The sequence below is a fragment of the Chenopodium quinoa genome, unplaced genomic scaffold, assembly GCF_001683475.1.
Source record: "Chenopodium quinoa cultivar QQ74 unplaced genomic scaffold, ASM168347v1, whole genome shotgun sequence".
NCBI lineage: Eukaryota > Viridiplantae > Streptophyta > Magnoliopsida > Caryophyllales > Amaranthaceae > Chenopodium > Chenopodium quinoa.
The window spans coordinates 1,103,274-1,126,611 of NW_018742393.1; the positions used below are offsets into that span (position 1 = coordinate 1,103,274).

Consider the following 23,338-nt stretch of genomic DNA (forward strand, 5'->3'; position numbering starts at 1 on the left):
ATGAAAAGAGTTGGCTCTACACTTCTACACTCCGAATAGTCGCTTTTGAACCCTTGATAGTTTTACAAATGGTGTTTAGAAATTTCAAAGTACTTTATACTATAGTGGCTACATTTATGAAAAATAATAATGTGCCATTAGGCTTCATTTTTGGACGATTTTGTACATTCTACTTGGCTTTATTTACATGTAATTGCCATTGGTACCAGCATGGAGTAGCTGCATGCTTCACGTTTCAAAACTCCTCAGTAATCCAGGCGTCTAGATTTCTCTGATGAAGTATGTAATCTTCTCAACTCCATTATCTTGTTTTCCCATCCCATTTGACTGTTGCACCTCCTTTTATTAATACTTGAATTATGCAATTTCCAAAGCCTTTTAGCTAATTAATACTGGTTCGTGATCAGGAAAATTAAAACTTGAATTAAGATACTTTAATATATCTGAAAGATCTTATTAACGATCTTGAGTTTCATCCCTCAAGATTCAAGAATTTAACAAATAAGGTAGTAGAGAGTGAGGGATAGCTCAAGTGGTTAGAGTTTTTCTTCCGATTCCAAGTGATTTTGGAGTTGATTCTCATCATCCACCCTTGTGGCTCTCTAAACACCAAATAAATAACAAATAAGGTAGTAACTTGTACAATCAACAAACTTTTTCAATTAGCATTCAAAAATCTGAAGTACTTGTATATAACAGTTAACCAGTCCGATTTTTTGTATGGAGGACCATAAACAAGTCTTAGTACTATGGAGTATATTTTTAAAAACTGATTAAAATTTTATAAGCGATGATCTTCTCATGCCATCCAAAGCCACGTTCCATATAAGAATCCAATTAATAATATAATCCACCAAGCACATTAGGGATGTTAATTTAATTTTAGTAAGACAAACATATATTTGTTTTTTAATTAAAAATAGTGAGACAAACTTGACCTAACTAGTTAACAAAGGATTTCCAAAAGAAAAAAAAAAAAAAAAAACCAGTTAATCAAATTGTTTGCTTTATTTTTTTAAATAAATATTTTGCATGAACTTCTATCACGGTTTTTTGTGATTTATATTTACGTTAGGGAAAACATAATTATATAATGCGGTGTCTTATTAGATTTGTCTTAATTTAAACTTTCAAAGTACTACCTTTTTATAATTTTTACTTATAAAACATAATTAGATAAATTAATGATATAATATTTGTGTTAACAAGCGTGAAAACTCCAACATTGCAATTATAAAAACAGAGAAAGTATTATAACAATAGTTAAAATTAATGGAATATCTTTAAAATTATACCGATTTTTTTTTTTTTTGACACAAAAATTATAACGATATTAATGGAATGCATTTTCTAAAATATACCAATACTGTAAATCACACGAAAATTTTCTTAACGGCTACAACAGATCGATAGACCCTCTCGTCAAAAAAGGCTGTAAGGATGTTTTATTTATGAAGACGGTATGAAAAATGTACGATTTGCAACAATGATTGTAACTCTGCTGAAAGGATGTTTTATTTATGAATCAATCACTGTTAATGGAGTATCTCTTGACTCTTGGTAAAGGAAAAGGAAAAAAAATTATTCACTAGAAAAGGTACTTTTTCTTAGCTTTGTAGCATTGTTAAATGGAATCAAAGTGGGGGACTTTTCTTTGATACATTTGGCATTTTTGCCCCAAATTTTCAAAAGAAAAAGAAGTCACTAAATTCAATAAATAAATACTTTGTTCACAAGTCACAATCATCCTATTTTCTCCAAAAAAAAAAAAAAAAAAAAAAAAAAGTCACAATCATCCTACTCAGCCATTTCCCCACCACATTCACTATGATTTGTATGTATGGTAGTTGCTGCACTAGGATTAGCTCAGATTCAATCTATAATCCTTTTGTGATCATTTATGACAAAATACAGTACCATCCCACCAATTGAATCCACATATTTAACAATGTTTCAAATCATAGAACTATTATCATCTTGTTACCAAATTTATAGAATCATTACATCTATTTTGGTTGAACCGTGTAATGTCAACTAGCTTAAATGATAGATTATCAAGAGTTAATACTCAATTATTCCGTACTAGGAAATTAAGATTAAATCTATTATGTCGTCTTTAATAAAGTATGTTTTAAGAACATTAGAATTTGTTAATAAAGAATTGGTCAACATATTACATATGAAGTACAAAAGAAAGAAAAAATGAGTTTTTTTTTTTCTTTGGAATAGGAATTTTAAATTAATTAATTGCCATCATAATTCAAAGTACAATGTAAAAACATTGCTCAACATTAACTCTTAGCAACTTTATGATGAAATTTCTTGTCCATTGTTTAGAAGCTATTGAAAACTTATGAATTGAAGTACGGAATATAATAAATAACAAAATCAAAATCAATAAATAGTAAGAGCAATTAATTGTAGACAACCATTCCATTCAGAACAAGGTTTGAATGTTCAAATACATGTAACCTTATTAAATTAACAAAAAACACTTGTGATTAATACTACAGTAATGGTTGTTCCACATGTAACTTTCGCATTAACATTATTGATTAAGACCAAAAATTCTTATATGTACAAATAAAAGAATTCCTATAAAAAAATACAAGGGGAAGAAATAATTAAAATTAGTCAAACTACCTAACTATATTAAATTATCAAGTAAACAACAACCCATTTGCAACAAGTTCCCTTGTTTAATGTTTACCCACATGCTTGATGTTTCACCATCAAATATGAATCTCAAAGATTGACAAAAATATGATAGTGGGAAAAGCTTCCAATAATAAACTTACTTCGTCTCAGAATTGAATATTGCATCATTTGGACTTTTACACTATTCACATGTTAAAAATATGTTCATATCAACATGTTACGTTATCTATCGTGTTGATCTATTGAAACGATGAGGAACCCTTGGTGTTGGAGCAGCTACATCTCGACCAGATTTGATTAAGGCTAATCGATCAGATATTGTCTTATCAAACAGCCTGTTCTCTGGATTCTCAGCATAACATACGAAGTAACAGCTCACACAAGCATGAGGCAATGCCATTGCTATCCTTGTCTGAATTAATTAAACAAAAAGGCTTTAATTATTAATTTGGTTCATTACAGTTGATCTTTAAAGCAAATAATATAAGTGTCTGTTAGTTGAATTTATTTATTCAACTACAACAAGCATGAATTAAAAAAATTTAGATGGATCGGAGTATAGTTGTTTTTTAATAATGAAGTTTGTTATTTTCAATTAACTTTTTAATGAACTGAATAGAACTAAACTAAACTGTTTGTCGCTGATTGATAATGATCTTTACTCGATACTTACTATTTAAAACTGAATTATACTTAATTTTAAATGTCGTATAAAATCTTATGGTAGGGCCTCACGATGATATAAAGAAAACTCTTAAAAGTTTATATATTTAATTGGTTAATTGGCTACCCTAAAAGGTGCCATGAACTTGAAACATGATTAAACAATGTAGTACTAGTGAACTTTAGGGAGTAAAAGGCAATGGTATGCATCAAAAGATTAAAAACATATTACTTGTACTAAGGTAGGTGAAAGGTTTAAAGACTAGTACTAACCATGAGGTAACCAACATAGAAGGCCAAGAGGGAGAGGGTGGCTGTGTAGCCTTGGTGCACTTGATGAGTCCACGCCGCCACCATTATTACGCAGATTGAGCCACTGCATACACCGGAGAGGAAGCAAACCGCGCTTATGATATCCGAATCAACTATTTCTTCCATTCCTTGCCTCTCAAAGGCTGCCCAAGTATCTATTGATGACTTGGTAAAGTTTTTACCATAAGCAGCAATCTAGAAGGAAATTGATAATATAAGTGTTAGTTAAGTAGTTAGATATAATAATCTGAAACGGAGGGATTTTTTTAATATAATTAAGTCATTATCAATCCAATAATGACTAATGTATGTATCATTGAATAAATCAAAAACATATAATGAATTAGTCCAAGTGCAATAAGCATAAAATTATGCCATTTGAAAGGATAACATAATGTGGCGTTACGCTTGTTCTATAGTCACAAGTTAGAAAAGAGGCTTAATCTCATAAATGCATAGAAAATGGCAGTGAACAAATGTCCAATATCAGCAAATTAGTGTGATTGTCTTACCAGTAAGTTTTAAATTGAACAAGAAAATGCCTAATTAAGTCTCATGAAGTAACAATTAGGTGAGAACTATTTAAGAATAAGGAAATTACCTGAACATAGGCCCAACCATTGCCATATCTAAAGATAGAGTTCATGATGTTCAAGCAACAATGAGCACAAGAGAACATGAATTCATCTTCCCCCTCGACTAGATTCAACCCCCGCGATATGATCCTCAAGGCTTCGATTGTAGGAACGAAGAGTGAACCAAGACAAGCACTCCCAAGATTCCTGGTGAGTGCTCTATGGAAGCAAAAATGAGTACTAGACTGCATTCCTCTAAGGTAATACAGAGCAATTACTCTGCTTACTGTCAAATTAGCCACATTTCTCATGACCTCAGTAGTCCAAGCTAAGCTCAAAACTAGTCCTATTATAACCAATGGTGTTAAATAGAAATTCAAAGATCCAATCACAGCCAATATCCAAAGAGACATCCACAAGAACCCGGCGACAAGCATATAGTATGTAGGATGATTTAAATCATGAAATTTCGATACTGGTTCGAGGGATTTTATCAAGATTTTGGTGGCGAAACTTGTTCTTTGAGTAACCCAACAAGAATATAAACCATTCCCAATAGCAAATGCAATGAGGGCAGCTCCACAAGCATCAGTAGTTGGCTTTTGGAAACAAATAAGGAGAATTCCAGCTGAAAATGACATAGCAAAACTACTCCATAATATGAAATGGATCATAAATTGAGGCCAAACCCTAACAGCTTTTTGCCATAAAAATGCCAAAATAATGCTCAAAAATGATGCAGCTTCAACTTGAGGTAAATAATGCTTCAATATATCTTGCTCTTTTCTTCTAAATGATCCACCTCTAAGAAACCCTTCAATTGCTTTGTATATTAGAAATCCAACCAACCCAATTGCTGCAATCTTGTGAACTACAAATAGAAATAGAGATATTTTGTTGGTGTACCCTCTTGAGTTCAATGAAACTACTGATTGCTGAAATTAATCCCAAAAAAAAAAAAACCCCCATTAAAAAAAAGGCAATAACAAAACATATATGGTATATCCATCTAATTATAAAAATTCTTAGTTGTTCTCGTGTACCACCCCTGTAAGTGTACCTAAGGGGAAACTAGCCCCAAATGACTAATAACGATACCCTTTGGTACACCTAACTCTAGCATGCTCGGAAACATACATGCCAATTTAATTAATCAACATAAAATTAACAAAATGGAAGTTACTACTAGGCATTTAAAAAAAGAAAGGAAGATTAATTAAATCAATTACTTGAGGAGTTGGGGTGGTGGTAGGAATATATCGAGGTTGCGACGAAGGAGGAGGAGGAGGATGCTGAACACTCGGAGGAATATGAACATTCGGAGGAGGAGGATGAGGATGATGAAGAGAACGAGGAATTGGTGGTGGTGTTGTTAATGGAGTTCTTAAATTTCCATTAATAACAACTCTTAAAGGATTAGTAGGATTTAATGTTCTTAACATTGAAGCATTAAAATTTGTGTCAAACTTTTTTTCTTCATTACCCATTTCACCACCACCTTTCTCCATATCCTCTGTTTCTCCATTTCCACTCTCCTCCCTTGTTTCCTGCCACCAAAACAAACAAACAAAGTTAGTCTAGCTTAATATTAATGTCATAGGGTCGGCTACATGAACTAAGATTTTATCTCGAGTAATTCTCAAGAACGCTAAAAAAGGAAAGAAATGGTGATTACATGTTGAAAAGCTCCCATGGATGCTTGAATTTTGGAGAGAGAAAGAAAGATGGGATAGAGAGAGAAGGAAGTCGTTATTAGAAACGTTTTTTTAATTTGTTGTTGTTGTTAGAAATTTGGGTGTTAAAATTTGAAGAGGATAGTATTTTAATTTGTTGTCAAAGTAGGTTTTTTTTTTGTAACATCATAAGGAAGTGGACAAAACGTAGGACGCCACGTGGTGTTGGGATAATTTTTTTTCTCCTTTTATTTCACCACGCTCTTACGTGGCGCGTTTAGTCAATTTTTTGTAATCAACGCTGTCAATTTTGTTGTGCTACTCTCTAGGATTCTAGGCTGCTTCTGTTAGATGTTGTAACTTGTGGTTGCTGGTTAACTCTGGAAACATATGTGAGCATGTTTTGAAGGTTTGCTGATTTTTTTTAATGGTGTGAAATCTGCACTGAAACATTTGGTTAGACCGTTTGATAGAAAACAAGTCCTTTACGTGTTGAGGATAACATTTTTGTTGTTTTTAAGTTAATGGCATTGAAAAAATGGAATTTATTCATTGATTGTCATCAAACGATATGATATTTACATAAATTTTTGAGAATCTTAGCAAATTAGGAATAATGAAGAAAATCCTAATTTATTAAGGATGAGATTCAATCCAAGTACCTCTTAAAGTCGATTTAAAATAATTAACAACATTTTTAACATTATGAAATTCAACACGTGGAATAAATTTATGTAAAGGTTATAATATTGTGCTCAATTTTTATTTATTTTTTTATTCTTTTTCTTTTTTTATTTTTTTTGAGGAAATCTGTTTTGTAAAGCTTCAACTTAAGGTAATTCCTTATCACTTTACCCATTATAGGTTATAGGTCCACATAAGCAAAATTCAACTTTAATTTGAAAAAGCGTAGAAACAAAAATTTTAATAAAATAAATATAAATAAATAAAAAGACAAAAAGAGGTGGGATAAAATGGGAAGAAAGGGAGAGAAAGTGGCAAGAAGTTGGAAACGTAATATGCTTACTCAGAATAGATACGGTACAGGCGCGTGCAGCGTTTATATGGTGCACTCCATATGATTGATGATTGATCAGATGGCTGAGATTTAATCATGAGCTAAACAAAGCCACGCATCGTAAAGCACAAAAGGTCAAAAGTTGGCAGTGGACCCCACATCATCAAAAAGTCTGATCAATTAATAATTTGGATATGCTCTTACATAAGCTCAAATTTAGATGAAATAAAATGATAAGCTTTTTTTATTTATTTTTAAACATGTGCTAGTGACTTTGAGTTATTAGTAGTACCATAGTCCAGATTGTCTAACTAGTACAATATGCAAACCTAACTGACATAGGCCCACAGCCCAAAAACTGACGACTGAACAGAGTAGAGAGAATAAAACATTGTTAATGGGATGTGCAGGTGTTGGAAAACGTGCTTGTGCTACAAAGGTCACCTGCATAATGTGGGATAATCCAAGTAATCTGCCATATTGAGTACTTAAAATAGGTTGATTATGCTAAAATTTGAAGGAATTGTATAAATTATGATTAGAAAATAAGAGGTACATTACAACAAAAACAAACGACAAAATTTAGATGATCAAAAAGGCAAAAATCAGGAGTTCTTTTTACCACCAGATATGATGGCAGTGAGAATTAGAGAAAGTAGCAGGCGAGTCGAATCGAGAAGGAAATAATAACACACGCTATTTTGCCCGAGTTGTATGATGATATGATCTAGCTCTCAAAACTTCATTTACAATGTTGTATGATGACTATGATCTTCAATCCTTATGATTTTGTTTCATGAATCATCGCCAAAGCTAGTTCGCCTATTCCTTCTTACTGCCTGATTGTTCTTGTGATGTTTTAACAATGCTAAGGTGACCGCCATCTTTGCAAGCCACTGTGGCTGCTTTTACTTCGTTGCAGTAATTAATGAACTTGCTTACATCCTGGTTGAGCCAAGAGACAAGAGACAGGGTGAGAGTTGAGCGACAGTAATTAGAAAATGCATTTCATTGAGCATGGCCACATAAGAATATTTCACATGAAAGCATTATTCCCTCTTGTAGTTACAATCCTATAAGGCTATAAGTGCACAAATGTTGTTTATTAGGTCATAGCTTCCACAGTAATCAGAATGTACTCGGAGTACAAATTTCTATGTTCTAGCCAACCATACAACTCTGCATTCATCCATTTCCTAGAAATTTAACTTTCCTTTTCATGTCAACCAAACACACACTTGAGCAAACATCTAGAGCATTATATAAATGTTTCAATGGTGTTTCAAAAACAATTTGTTTTATATTGAAAAGGGAAAATGGAAGACAATCCATATCCGAAAGTGATAAGACTTGGATTATAGCCTATAATCTATAAATGAAACATACAAATGCAAGAAAGTAAAATCTTAACAATAAAGCTCTGAAAGCTGTATAGGATAATTGGCTTTGCAACTCTTTACTTGAACACTGATTATGCAGCAAAAGTGTTGTATACTTGTATTAAAGAAAAACAGAAAAGCGACTATAAATTAATCAAAATATTCCATGCTGTTTGCCTCTTTCCCATCAACATTACAGATGAAGTTATGGTACCAATCAATCAATAATTAAGCAAAAGCATGATTAGCTTCACAGTGAAGATAGAAAGGCAGTACATCTAACAGGAGGAAGCAATACTTTCAAGGCATCCCTACTGTATCAAGCAGTTCTTCCTAGGAGCCTGGCATCTAAAAGAGGAATAGCCAAAAGTAGTGTAAATCCCTATAGATACCCTCAAAACTGATTAACATGGTCTACTGGAAGTGAGAAACATTTCAGTGCTGATAGCCTAATAGAGTAGAAAAAATCAACAAGCCATTGTACAAATTTAATTAATACCTTTGTCATAACATATACCCATCAACACAAGCAAAATTCAGCTTCCTAATTACGTATCATCAACCTTAAGGCCTTGCTAAATTACTAATGTCTTTTAAAAAAACAATACTTGAATGTCCACCAGAGTTGAACACTGTGGTGGGTTTTCTCCAAAAATTTTAAATACAGGATTGATAAGTTACAATCTTTAAAGACACATGCAGATGTAGCGAAAATATATGACCTAGTTGGTGCAAGTGCAGTAGTAGTACCAAACACTAAAAGATGAGCCCTCCACCCATAAAACAAAATAGGTGAGCAACTTTTACAATTACACCATTGACACCCATGGGATTATCTTTATCATCAATAACTACGAACAATGTCGATTTATAGGCAACTACAACACTGCAGCTCAAGCACCTTTCTCTGAGCTCAATTCCATCACAGATTTCACAAGGTACACTCTTTGTTCCACAATGTTCACCAAACTGCTCAAGATTACGATTCGAGCCAACATTGTGCAAGCGACAGGGTCAGTAGTATCTTTGTTTTGGAAATCTTATCATATCACACCAATTGCTAAACATTTAAATTGAATATGATATGTTATCATAGAATAAGAATCTAATAAACAATGAGATTCAATCAATCAAACAACCCAGCAACTCACCCCCACAAGAAAAATTTGCACAATCAATCATAAACTCTAAAAAAAATTGCCCATTCAAAACAAAATTATACAATCAATTAAACAAAAGCAAGGGTAAAATTACATTACCCGACTATCATCCATTTCCTTGGTGAGCTTCGACGGCTTAATTGCTCTCTTCCCTGAAATTCAAACACCGAAATTAGGGTTTAAGAAAGCAGGTTTAATGGCGTTTGAAGAGAGAGAAAATGTTGGGGTTTAAGTTTAAATACCTTTGCGAATGTGAGAAGCTTTGCCATGTCGACTAGGAGGAACGGCTTTCTTCTTCGATTGACCTTTGAACATGTTCGCCTTTTGCGTCATCTTCGACTGCTTGATTTCTGCAACTCTAGCCCTAATTTCACAATCTCAAGATTCTTAATTAGGGTTTTCCTGCAAAATCGTTTATTTGATTGATTAAAAAGAGAAGGAAGGAGAGTCAACAAACTCGAGTTTTATTTGGTTGGGTTAGGAGAGGTTGGGTTAGCCTGAGCCCTGGCTGGGCCACAGTCCAACTAAATAGAGTTTTTGACTTTCATTCTCAATACACGTTAAGGTTATGTTATGGATTTTTATGCTCAAAATAAAGTGTTCGTTCTTAATACTTTAAGATTTGATTAATACTAATATGAACTTTTCGATCATCCTCCAAGTTTAAAGTGAACTTTGTTCAAATTGAACGACCATTTAATTTATAGGTTGGTGTATGAGTTTAGATTTAGGAATAAATCATGGTGATTACTTTGAAACTTAGGGCTCATTTGGTTGGGGGTGTTCATTAAAGCGAGTGGAAATCAAATACCCTTATCCCCTTTATTGTTGTTTGTTTGGCCTTTTTCCTCATTCTCTTTACCCTCTCCATTCATCAAAGGACATGGTGATTGGTTTGAAACGCAGGGGTTGCTTTGCTATGGTTTTGAGGGAGGGTGGAGGGTTGGCCGACGGTTTTTTGGGGAGGGGGAGGCGTTTCTAGGGTTTTGCAGGGGTGGGGGATGTTTTTCAAGGAAGGGGAGGGCTTTTCAGGGATGGGGATGGCAGTGAGGGGTGGGGGAGGTGCGGCGAGAGGCGACGAGTGGTGGGGGAGGAGTGGCTTTAGAAGGTGGAAAGTAAAGGAAATGGATGGTAGGGCTGGCAATCCCAGACCCGACCCGATAACTCAACCCGAACCCGACCCAAAGTTACTAAGAGAAACCCGAACCAAACCCGAACAACCCGAATTCGACCCGATTTGACCCAAAGTTCATACTTCGTAATAATATTAAGTGTTACACTATTTTTGATAGTTTCTAAGCACAACCCGAAATCTGACCCGAAACTGACCTACTAACCCGAATTGCCACCCTTAAATGGTTGTGTGGTGGTGGGGCTGGTGTCATGTTTCCTTTTGTTTGTTAAACAAACAGCATAGTAATTTCATGGTTTTCCATTCCATTCTTTTTCTTTTCCTCTATTTATTCAATTCCGTTTACCCCCTATGCAAACCAAGCGACTCCTTAATGGTATCAGCAAAATCCACATATTTGATAAATATCCAAGAATGATTTTTTTTTTTGTCCTTTTATTCTGATACCGTACTTTAAAGATTATGAGCAAAATCCACCACCCCCCTTAGTTTTTCGATCTAAATCCCACACTTTGGGGTTAGATACATGGGTTTTAAATTTACAAATCTTTACAAATTCAAGACAATAGATTTAAGTTATTCTAAACTTATACCTTATACTAAAATTTCATTAACCAAACACCTCAATAGAATATTGTAGTATTTGTCTTAATGTGTATTTTTCAAATATATAACTTTTATTAATAATGTTGAATGTTTTAGGCTTTTAGGCTTTCTATATTGAATCGATATTCAAAACATTGACAATAAATTAATGGTTTGATTTGTTTCCATTGAAAATCATTTTTTTTTTGAAGGGATTGAAAATCATGTTTTTGATAAATAATTATTGATCCATATGACCAACGTTTCTATTTTTAATGCAATCATTTATTTAGTCAAAGTTTAATAAAGTGTCTAAGCTAGGATAAACTTTAAGTGGGAATACTTGATTTAGTTGACCACACTCTAGTATAGTTTATACTTTATAGGCTGTCCAAATTACACATAATATGACAACCAATGAACTTAAATTTCCAGCAAAAAAAAATGGTTACTTTTAAACCAATAATGCAAATTTCCATTAAAGAATTCGAAGATATTTAAATCATTGTAAAATCTTTTGTGTGTATATATGCACATGTGTTTACAAATAGTTTAACATAAACTAAACCTCCCTAATATTCTTAACAAACGGTTTCTTTATACAGAGTACTCTATCTGTTTCTTATTTATTGCCTCATTGCAAAAATATAAGTCAAATTTTAAAAAGTTTGACCATAAATTCTCGTCAATCTATAAGTAATAATATAGTTGTGTAGGATCTTGTTAGAGTCGTCTCATTGTATAGCTTATTAATATCAAATTTTAATAATTTTTATGCGTATAAAAATGGAGATATATACGTTTAAAGACGCGTTTTGAAGACCGTGAAAAGTCAATTGGGATAAAAAATAAGTAACAGAGGAAGTAATAAAATTCATAATTGCATACGAGTATACTTGCTACCATTTTACATAAAATATTAATATCATAATGTCAATTCACAAGTCATATTTAATAAAGTATTCCATAAGTAGTAGATTTGTATCAAATTAGTTTGAATTGAAACCTCTTCTTATTTTATTTTTTATATGCAAATGTGTTGACTTGTTATATATAAAAGTCAACAATTTTCATATAAAAATACTAATAAAATGAAAATCATTAATTATTTAATCATTTCCTATCTATATAAGTAGCCAAATCCAAATTAATCCCAAAACCCAAATCCTAAAATAAAGTGAATAATACAAAATTAAAGAGAGAAATTATACAGAAAATGTGTGGAATATTTGGGTACATAAACTACAATGTTAGTAGGAAGAGGTCTTACATTCTCCAACTTCTTTTCAATGCTTTGCAGCGTTTGGAATATCGTGGTTATGATTCAGCTGGCATTTCCTTTGATTCTTCTTCATCTCTTCAACATTATAATTCTAATAAAAATGGAGGCATATTAAAAAGTTCTTGTCTTAATCCTTTCCCATTAGTTTTTCGCAACCAAGGCAATGTTGATGCACTCGTTAAATCCGTCTATGAAGGTATTATCGTTATTCTAGCCCATTTTGTTTTAATTTTTATAATCGGAATTTGGATAAGATATACTATAAATGACGACTTGATCTTGAGTTATTGTAAGTATTGTTTAAGATGTTGAGTTGAAACACAATAACTTATAAGTTTTAAATTTTTAGGCCTAACTTGGCTCACAAGTCATAACAATACTCGCTTGAATAGATCAACTCCCTCGGTTTATGACTCTTTTAGCTAGAAAAATTCAAGTTGATCATGTTAATTAGTTATACCATTTCTATATATGTCTAATTAACATTACACGGATCAATATTTTATAAAATAGAATATTTCGATCCATTTACCCTACTAAGACTTTCATATTCCGTAGCTTTTAGTTTATCTTTTAACATCACTTCGTACCTTGTAGCTTAGCTCTGGAGTAATATACGAGCTAAGTCAACAAGTGGCCGGCAATCTGATATGGTTAACAATCCTAAGTTTTGGATTAAATTAATTTTATTGAGCATATGGATCAGAGATTCAGAGTGGTTTAATTTAATATTCATGATATATTAAGTACTTTATTTAGAGTAGGAATCACATGGAATGCTGAAACTTAACCAACCAAAATCTAAATAAACAATACAAGTTCACATGATGCATGATTTCATGCACTAGCACTTATCTTAATTGTTAAGTACCACAGAATAATAAGTATTATACTCGTGTATTGCTTCACTAATATAACAACTTAACAATATAATGATATCATCAATTATTTTCAGACTCATGTCTTGAAAAACAAATACAGTAAGATCATCAGCCATCCACCCACCTTGATGTATAGGTTATGTTGTTTCTGTTTCTACAAATTTACTACAGTATCTCGGTTTAGATTTTATTGTTGTATGCACGACTTTATAATGTTTTATAATAATTATTTTTGTATTTGTATTTTTGCTTAGTATTTCAATTTCATATAAGAATAGTAATCCGTAAAAGATATTTTAATAGTAGTATTAAATAAGAACTCCGTATTAAAGCAATAATAAAAAAAAATAAAAAGGTATTTTAAAAGTAAAACATAGTTAAAAGTCTATCAAAATTTTTACAAAATAAAAATAAAAATAAAATAAACGTATGTCATATTGTGAAATACAACATCTTGTTGCCCTTTAGTCGAACTTGCAAATTTTATTTTTCAATATTAATACTCTTTAACTTTCTCTAATTATTAGTATTCTATAATATGCATTGCATATATGTAAGGTTTAACTTTTGTTTTCTTCTGCCATATGCAATATTGTGACTTATAAGGGCAGATAAGTTTTGAGCCTCTAACTATACCATTCTTCTGCCATATATATGCAGAATCAATCATGCATGCATGCAGAAAAAAAAAAAAAAAACAGTATTCCCCATTACAATATACATAAGAGGGCTACAAATTAAAAATTTCCAAGTTATTAAAATTGCATTAGACACCAAATTGAAGAAATAGGCTCACCTAAACATAATTTGCAGCCCGCTTTAATCTTCACTTTCACTGTTGACCCACAATCACCTTTATGCAAATTAAAAATAACAATTTTATTAAATTTGAAAAACAAATTGATCATACATAATAACATAAATGAAACTTAAAATATAAATATATATATAGTGGAATGAAAAGTAGAAAGGAACTTACTATTTTCAATAGGGTGATGGGTCTATGAACAATTAACTTCCCTTTATAAAAACACTAATCTTTCATAAAAAAAATAACACTAATTTTGGGTTTAGCATCCTGTATTTACATTTTAAAACGTGTTGAAGTGACACCTTTGTAAGTTAGAGAACACTTTTTTCACACAATTTTTTTTTTAAAATAATAGTTAAACTTAAATCTACACTTAGTTTGAAAAAGGTTATTTTTTTTTGTATTTTTTTTGTAAAGGCATGATCAATTTTCATGTATAAAGTTAGTTTCAAAATTAAGGTATTTGTAAAGGCATGATCAATTTTCATGTATAAAGTTAGTTTGTAAAGGCATGATCAATTTTTATGTATAAAGTTACTTCGAAAATTAAGGTGTAAATGTATGATTTTTTTTTTTTTTTGTTAAATATTTTTTTAATCAGTAAAAACAGGAAGTGGACACGTGTCCTTCCAACTTCCTGTTTTAAAATAATAGTATAGATTTGTTTTTTCACATTGATAGTTTGAATTATTCAAATTTTCAATTAATGTGATGATTCTTTATGAAAGGGGAATGGAAGTACGAGTATGTATCAAAATAAAAATTTCAAAGTTAATAATCAAGATGGTGAAACTATATTGTAAAACGAGTAAGTCAAAATGAGCAATTTCATGATTTACTCTTGTTGAAATATAAGTCTTACCCGGAAAGCTAAGAAAAGCTAAAACTTATTTATGACATTGACTGGTCATATTAATATTTCAATATACTACTATTAAATGACTAATTATACTATTGGATACGACTTGAACTTGATTAGGGGGTGCCTTTCATTTATCCACCCAATATCACATAATAGATGTACAAAGTACTTTTTTATTTTGCCATTTCAGAATAAGTGACATACTATTATAAATTTAAAAAGTACCACTATCATTAAATGTATTTACCTTACTTATCATGATCTTAACAATATGAAACGATTCTTTATGATCTGACAACTCATCCTAATAAAAATTAATCGATATATTAGATCGAATTTGATCCATCGGACTCATAGATCCTCATGTATCTATATTCTATATTGAGTATGAAATCTAAACTGTCTAATTCAATGGGTCCATGTCCATTACATTTCCATACTACTTACCAATTTTGAACATTTTTAGTAAGCAAAATTCATATTCCATTCCCTTAGAATTTTCCCAATCTATAAACCTCAAAAATCAGTTAAAATTCCCAGGAAATTACTGTTCATCATATAGTCAAAAAGTCAAAATTGACATCGCTTCTTCTTCTTCATTCCTTTCTCTCTCCTCTGAAAACAAATATCCTTCGATCTCCGACCAATTTCTTGGTAAGAGAACCGGAATTCACGAACAAATCAAAGAAAAATGTGTGGGATCTTTGCATACTTGAACTTCAATGTTAACAGAGAAAGACGTTACATTGTTGAAGTTCTCTTCAATGGATTACGGCGTTTGGAGTATCGAGGTTATGATTCCGCTGGAATTTCAATTGATTCTTCTCTATCTTCTGACATTTCATCAACTTTCTCTCCTCCTCCCCTTGTTTTTCGTCAAGAGGGCAACATTGAATCCCTCGTTAAATCCGTCTATCAAGGTTAATTCTCTTCACATTTTTCTTCATTTTCGACTTTCTGAATTTTGGGTTTTTCTGGTTTTGAGGATTTTTTTTTTTTTTTTCTGGAAATTTCATCTGTTTTGAATTGTGGGATTTTCTGGGTTTGATGGGAATTTCATCTGTTTCTGCTCTTGAGTATTAGTGTAACGAACTTTTTTATGGGCATTAAAAAAGAAATTTTTTTTCTATAGCTCATGATCAGGAATTTAGATCACGAATTCATATATTTAACTGGGCTTTTTGGGGTTTTAGTGGTTTATGTTCTTTAGAATGTTGAAGTTTATTGTGTGGCAATTACGATGGTTGTTTTAGGCTTTTAGCAATTGAATCTTGTTTTTGATCATATGCCGCAGTTCTGTGCAGTATGCTTTATTAAATGGTGCTGGAAATGCATGTATTAGGCTATATTGAAATTGTTGCTTTAATCATGTGATTCTACACAATGCAATAGTACACAATAGATGCTACAAGCTTATTAATAAAGTCCATTGCATTTCTTTTGGTGCTTCCGGCTTTGGTTTTGCATACATCTTTACTGGAGTGTTAATAACTAATGAACATGCAAGTCTTACTCCGGTCAGGATGTGAACTTTTAACGTAGCGGGGCTACTGATGCCGTTGTTTATTGTGTGTGGTAAAGAATTTCATGACTAAAGAGCCTCATGGAGTTTGGGCATGAGGGTGTGGGTGTGGGGCATTAAGAATTATGAGCTGAGCGGGATCATGTAATAATTCGATGTAGTATGCATATTGTAAATTTGTAACCGATAGTAAATTTGCTTATTACAGAGGTTGCAGCCACAGAGTTGAACCTAGAGGAGTCATTTTCTGTTCATGCTGGAATTGCACACACTCGATGGGCAACTCATGGTGAGCCTGCACCAAGAAATAGTCATCCACAGACCTCTGGTCCTGAAAACGAGTTCGTGGTTGTACATAATGGGGTCATTACTAATTATGAGGTTTGTACTGAATTTTATTTCAAGGGTCTCCTTTGTACTTTACCATTGATTTTAAAATTGCAATTCTTGAATGCTTCATGTTACATATGCTTCATACTTTATATAAGCCGCCACCTCTTGTTCGTAAAGTTTTGCCAAGCTCAACTTTTAGCTTTTGAAAGGTTTCTTTACCACCTTCAAAAGTCTGAAATGGATCAACAATGCCAATAGCTTAATCTTTTTTGCGGTGACATTCCACACTGTCGACAGTCAAGTACTACAGAGGCTTTTTTGTGAAATTGTTAGGAATATCTGTTTGGTAGGTTTAGTTGTTTATTCTTGTTACCAATTCCTACTGACTGCTTTCATTGCTTGATTCTTTTGCATGTTTAGGTATTGAAAGAAACTCTAGTTCGACATGGTTTTACATTTGAATCTGATACTGATACTGAAGTAATACCGAAGCTTGCTAAGTATGTTTATGACAAAGCAAATGAAGGAGAAGGTATTTATTTCTTTTGAGGTTGATGATATGGTGATGCTATACTCGCCACTGTTTTGATTTCATGTCGTCATGATAGAGTTATTTCCATCCATATACGTTGAGACTCCTGATAATGAATTGTGTTTGATTTTTTTTTTTTGTTTGTTTTTTTTTTTTTGACTTTATAGGGCTGATTTATTAAAACTTTCTTGTTTTCCTTTTTTTTGGGCATGGAGATGTTGTTAACAGAAGGGGGTGAAATCAGGGAAGCCATACATAAAATATCAATATCTCTTAGAAACTATGCATCTTATGATTGTGTGATTCTTAGTCATCCTTCCTTTTCACTTTTTACCCATTTTTGGTAAATAGAAGATTCAATTTAATGATTATGATCCCCTTAAAATTAAAAAAAGTTATATATTTAAACTTGAGGCATTATGTTTTTCTAATAAACTAATGACTTGAGTTATCATATTGCATTTTTCGTTTTGCAGCAGAGAACAAAATCTCATTCAGTGATGTTGTCCTGGAGGTTATGCGGCATCTTGATGGTGCATATGCACTAATATTTAAAAGCAGACATTATCCAAATGAGTTGATTGCTTGCAAACGTGGTGGCCCATTGCTTATTGGTGTTAAAGTAAGTTTAAAATGCCATTTTGTTGTGTTTAACGGTTTGAATTTGCCGAGTTTTTACACATGTTTCTTTGTTGTTAATGTCATGGAGTTATTGACCATATAGATTCCCTATATTGTGCGTTGTAGTACAAAATGTAAGAGGCAAGTGCGTATGCAGTTTTTTTTTATTTTTGTTTTGTTTTGGTTTTTTTTTTTTTTTTGTTTTGTTTTGTTTTGGGGTTTTTTTTTTTTTTTTTTTTTTTTTTTTTTTTTTTTTATCATCTTTGATATTAAGAAATCATGAGAATGCCATGGGGAATTAATTGAGCGCAGATATTTGTTATCATATGAGGCTATAACTCATACACTTTAGTATTTTTTGAAGTAATAAATACTACTACCAAGATTCCTTATTCCGAATTATAGGCTTGGTAAAACTTACCTAATAAGGGTATGATTTATTAACGCTTTAGACCTTTTGGTTAGAAGATTGGAAATATATGGGAATCAAGGATACCATTCCCCTTGATTAATTAATCAATAAGAAACTGGCATTTTCATCCCCAGCTCCCCACTTTTAAATAGACGATGTTGTTGTTTGCTGAGCTTCATGTATTATAGTTTGAAATGCTTATAATGTCCTGTCATTTGTTATCTTGACATCAGATTCCACCATGCTCTGTAATCATATTTTCTACCTTACATCTTGCAGTTTGTTTGAAGTTTGAATTCAGTAAGAAATCTTATTATTAAAAGTAATAAAATTTTAATAACAAGGTAGTAGGCTTTGCTTCTCTATAATGGAGGTTGTGCTGGAAGTTTTACCATTTCAAACAGATACTAGGCATCGTGAACGAATATCGTGGTTTCCATTTGCCGACTTGCGATATTATTTATTGTCTGGCAGATAGACGTTTTGGCTTCACTTGAAAATTTGGTCTTCCATATCTACGTGTTCTAGGAAATTAGTTTGACGTGAGTGAAGTTTAGTGCCAGACAGTTGAATTTCTGATGTATGGAAATTGCTCTATTATTATCTTGGAAAAATCCGCTTGCTGCTTTGTGAAGGTTTGACCACTTGCAAGTTTGTATGCATACTTGCTTCAGCTTCATTTTTTTTCAATATTGCTGGCTATTTGTTTGGGGTTTATTGTTACTCTTTCAACAATCTCATTATGTAACCTTTGTTGGTGGAGTGTCGCATTTGAACCCATAAATTTTGTTTGATTTGATAAGGACTTTTAACCATGTTGAAATTATTCAGCCTATCTTTTGTTAGGAAGAATCAGTGATTGCGTAGACTTGTGGATTTTCTTTGATAATTCCTCCTGATGCTACAACTATCTGAGAACTACACTTATTCAGGAACTAACAGAAGATGTGAGTGCTGGAGCATCATTTCCTGACTTCAAAATTTTGAGGAATGGGCAGCCAAAAGAACTTTTTATCTCAAGTGATCCTAATGCTCTTGTTGAGCACACAAAGAAGGTTTTGGTTATTGAGGATGGTGAAGTAGTTCATATAAAGGTAATTCTGTGGTTATTTTATATGATGTTCAAGTGCTATATAGTTACTAGAGAAAGCATGCATTTTCACTACTTTAAGTGTCTAGTGCTAGAGCATTCTTGGTCATATTGAAATTTCGGACTTGATTATCCGTTTGAAATGCCCTAATGAACATCTCAAGGAAAGAGGACCTTGAAGGGTCTAGATTCCTATAGTTTTATGTACTTTTACTAATGCAGAGTTAATGTGCATGTTGTTAGTGGACATCTCTGGTAATAAAGAAATACTTTTAATAGGTCCAAGATAATGATTTTACTGTCTTTCAGCTTCATGAACAAAGTTTGGACCTCTATAATGTATGTCTTAGGCACTGACGCCTGACGGGATGTAGACAAAGAAGCCATTGACATTCCTTAATCTTGGTCGAACATTGATTTTTTTATTTGGCAATGTTTAATTTTTGGCTTAGCTCAAAATGTATTGGTTCAAGACAAAGTTAAATATGTGGTTTTTACTTAGTTTTTTCTTGGAATTGTTTCAGGATGGAGGGGTGACAATTCTCAAATTTGAAAATGAGAAAGGGAAGAGTAGTGGCACTCTCTGTCGACCTTCTTCTGTGCAACGGGCTCTTTCCATTCTTGAGATGGAAGTTGAACAAATAAACAAAGGAAAATATGAACATTATATGCAAAAGGAGATTCATGAACAACCAGAGTCTTTGAGAACAACAATGAGGGGAAGACTTATTCGTGGAGGTTCTTGCAAAGCGAAGTCTGTGCTGTTGGGTGGAATCAAAGATCATTTAAAAACTATCAGGCGAAGCAGGCGTATCCTTTTTATTGGATGTGGTACAAGTTACAATGCCGCTCTAGCTGCAAGGCCCATTTTAGAAGAACTTTCTGGTTTGTGTATATGGTGCTTTGTGCCTTTAGTTACTTCTGTGAACTGTTTTATCAATCTGTATGTTTGACCATACCTCTTTGTTTCTCAGGGATTCCTGTTACAATGGAAATTGCTAGTGATCTGGTTGACAGGCAGGGGCCAATATATAGGGAAGATACAGCTGTCTTTGTCAGCCAGTCTGGTGAAACTGCTGATACCTTGCAAGCCCTGGAATATGCTTTAGAAAATGGGGCACTATGTGTTGGTATAACAAATACAGTTGGCAGTGCAATTGCGAGAAACACACACTGTGGTGTGCATATAAATGCTGGTGCTGAAATTGGTGTGGCAAGTACTAAGGTATTTTCATGTATCTACTATCTGATTTCAATAAGTTGTTGCTCTGTTTTCTTCTCTGCATCTGATTGCCAAAGTTATCATGATGAGCAGGCATATACGAGTCAAATTGCTGTGATGGCTATGTTAGCTCTAGCTATTGCTGATGACACAATCTCTAATCAAGGCAGAAGAGAAGCTATTATCGAAGGTTTATATGAACTGCCAAGTACGTCATAATTCCTGTCTATTTACATTATTTTTATTTTAGTTTTCCTTCCTAAGATGATTCTTTTGTGAGTCTTTTGGGAAGTTTCCCTATCAATTGTCAGTGTTCTCATGAGCCGAATCCATGCTGATTTGTTTCTTTTCCCACAGTTACTACCTGTTCACCATGTACTATTGTGTAAAATCTTTTCTGTGTATTGCAGGTCGGGTAAAAGAGGTGCTTCAACTTGACCAAGAAATGGAGGAGCTTGCTCAACTGCTTATTAATGAGCAGTCTCTCCTTGTTTTTGGAAGAGGTTACAACTATGCAACAGCTTTGGAAGGTGCTTTGAAAGTAAAGGAGGTCTCTCTGATGCACAGTGAAGGAATACTTGCTGGTGAAATGAAGCATGGTCCATTGGCTCTTGTTGACGAAAACCTTCCTATTGTTGTGATTGCTACTCGTGATGCTTGCTTCAGGTTAGTCTTCAAGCTGTTCAAAAGATAGATTACCAACTCAATTCCTCACCCTCCGCTCTTTTTATTTATTTATATATTTTATTTTATTATTTTTTTTTTTTCTGTGCTACGGTGCTGAAGTTCTATAATATATTCTGTTGGTCTGATATCTTCCTACAGCAAGCAACAGTCAGTAATCCAGCAACTTCATGCTCGCAAAGGTCGTCTAATCGTGATGTGTTCCAAAGGTGATGCAGCAGCTGTCTGCCTAGGTGGCTCATGTCGTGTAATTGAAGTTCCCCAGGTTTCAGATTGCCTTCAGCCTGTGATCAACATCATTCCATTACAGGTATGTAAATGGATCATTTGACTTGTTTGGTGATAGTTAGAATTTGAGTGAATAGTTGTGAAATTTATCTATAATTTAATATGGATTGCCTAGCCTGAAAGCCATTACTTTCTTAAGTTAATACCGCTCTATACAAGTCCTCTCCGCCCATCCCTTCTCCCAGGGTGTGGCTTTATCGTCTTTGTATCCCACGTGTATATACCATTGTTATTATATATACTGTATTTGACTTTGAATGCTTTCTTTGGAAATTGTGGTTCTATGGTATTTGAATTGTATAGCTAGTTTAAAACATAATAGCCAGGATCATGATAAAATATTTCCTGAAATTGTTTTGTTTGTTACAATCTTATTGAACTTGAGAATGTTTAATCATTTTGTTGACACTAACTATATTGTATCTTCCTTGCAGCTGTTAGCTTATCACCTGACAGTATTGCGAGGCTTTAATGTTGATCAACCTCGAAATTTGGCAAAAAGTGTAACAACGCAGTAGTTACAATTTGTATAGAAAGTGGCTCCGATATGTTCCTTGTTTAGTGAATGCGTAGTCTTTCCTGACAGTGGCCATGTAAGTTCTGTTCTGACGCACTGTAATATGTTAACTTGAATGTAAAATCTGAGAATATGTTTTTCCCAATGTTGTCTGTATTCTTTCCAACTCCATCTTTAGGTTAAGTAGGTTAAATTGGTTCTCAGCAATGTACATGTGTGACTCTTCCTGTGTGAGAACTGGGTAACGTAGTTTCATTAGTTTGTTCTTGCCATCTGATATCCTTTGGGCATTTTCTTATTCTGTGAAATTCTTCTAGACTTTTCATGACAGCTTAGTGCAAGAAGTTTCGTCTGCATCTTCAAGGTTTTTTTTTTTTTTTTTTTTTTTTTTTTTTTTTTTTTTTTTTTTTAACAGGCTAATCATGTTCTTCACAGCATCAAATGTAATGAATGATTCGTCATCAGGAGTGTTAATTGTTCTCCTTTATAATACTTGTATAATGATTGAATCTTACATATATCCCATACCCCTACAAGGCTACGATAATCTTGCCTGATCACTTTCAAACCAAGTCTACTTCAAGGTTCCAGCCTTTTAACTTATTACTGCAAGTCATAATAGACTACATAAAAGACCATTGAACATATAATTCAAGAGCTAACTGATAATTTACTGTTAAATAAGGTGTTCTGGCAAATGTAACATACTTTTGCTAGCTGTGCACGAATCAAAATCAAGAGCATCTACATTACCTTAATGACCCGGAAGGCCGGAACCCATTTCTTCTCGATTATACCTTGTAACAGAAACCTGGTATGACCAATTCCAAATTCTAAGAACAGAAAATAAAATGAAGAGGTCATGACAGTGGCATTGCGAAGTTCCTGTATGCCGTATGTGAAAGAACATTGGAGTGACAAGTCTTATGATTCTCAATGATTTTGTGTATATGCACAAGATAGAACATTTTTTTATAGCTTGAGCGTACTTGATTCGTTACATCAGTAACTAGCAAGATTTCATACAATAACGAGAAAATATCAAAAGGTTGATGATTCTTACCAAAAACTTCATATCATAACAGTTTGTTACAAGTATTTATTTATGTAAGGATTAAATATTTAA

At 32.9% G+C, this 23,338-nt stretch overlaps 3 protein-coding genes across 4 annotated transcripts; 1 reads left to right on the top strand and 2 right to left on the bottom strand.

The window, feature by feature from the left end:
• Positions 1 to 2,529: 2,529 nt before the first annotated feature.
• On the bottom strand, positions 2,530 to 6,232 carry LOC110702900 (protein PNS1-like). Its single transcript, XM_021880655.1, has 5 exons — positions 5,884 to 6,232; positions 5,438 to 5,755; positions 4,235 to 5,143; positions 3,595 to 3,828; positions 2,530 to 3,070 (listed from the first exon to the last, which is right to left on the bottom strand). The coding sequence occupies exons 1-5, from the start codon at positions 5,899 to 5,901 to the stop codon at positions 2,885 to 2,887; spliced, it is 1,665 nt and encodes a 554-aa protein (XP_021736347.1). The 5' UTR covers positions 5,902 to 6,232; the 3' UTR covers positions 2,530 to 2,884.
• Positions 6,233 to 7,404: 1,172 nt separating this feature from the next.
• Positions 7,405 to 9,915, bottom strand: LOC110702909. Its single transcript, XM_021880665.1, has 3 exons — positions 9,681 to 9,915; positions 9,538 to 9,590; positions 7,405 to 7,844 (listed from the first exon to the last, which is right to left on the bottom strand). The coding sequence occupies exons 1-3, from the start codon at positions 9,769 to 9,771 to the stop codon at positions 7,722 to 7,724; spliced, it is 267 nt and encodes an 88-aa protein (XP_021736357.1). The 5' UTR covers positions 9,772 to 9,915; the 3' UTR covers positions 7,405 to 7,721.
• Positions 9,916 to 15,435: 5,520 nt separating this feature from the next.
• LOC110702918 (glutamine--fructose-6-phosphate aminotransferase [isomerizing] 2-like) lies at positions 15,436 to 22,542 on the top strand. Of its 2 annotated transcripts, none has more exons than XM_021880686.1 (11): positions 15,436 to 15,911; positions 16,722 to 16,894; positions 17,267 to 17,378; positions 17,858 to 18,000; positions 19,344 to 19,505; positions 20,026 to 20,386; positions 20,476 to 20,726; positions 20,817 to 20,931; positions 21,134 to 21,389; positions 21,549 to 21,717; positions 22,130 to 22,542. In XM_021880686.1, the coding sequence occupies exons 1-11, from the start codon at positions 15,683 to 15,685 to the stop codon at positions 22,211 to 22,213; spliced, it is 2,055 nt and encodes a 684-aa protein (XP_021736378.1). In that variant the 5' UTR covers positions 15,436 to 15,682; the 3' UTR covers positions 22,214 to 22,542. The 2 variants fall into 2 exon arrangements, with proteins under 2 accessions (XP_021736378.1, XP_021736370.1); XM_021880678.1 differs by having other exon boundaries at positions 15,437 to 15,911; positions 17,855 to 18,000.
• The last annotated feature ends 796 nt before the right edge of the window (positions 22,543 to 23,338 follow it).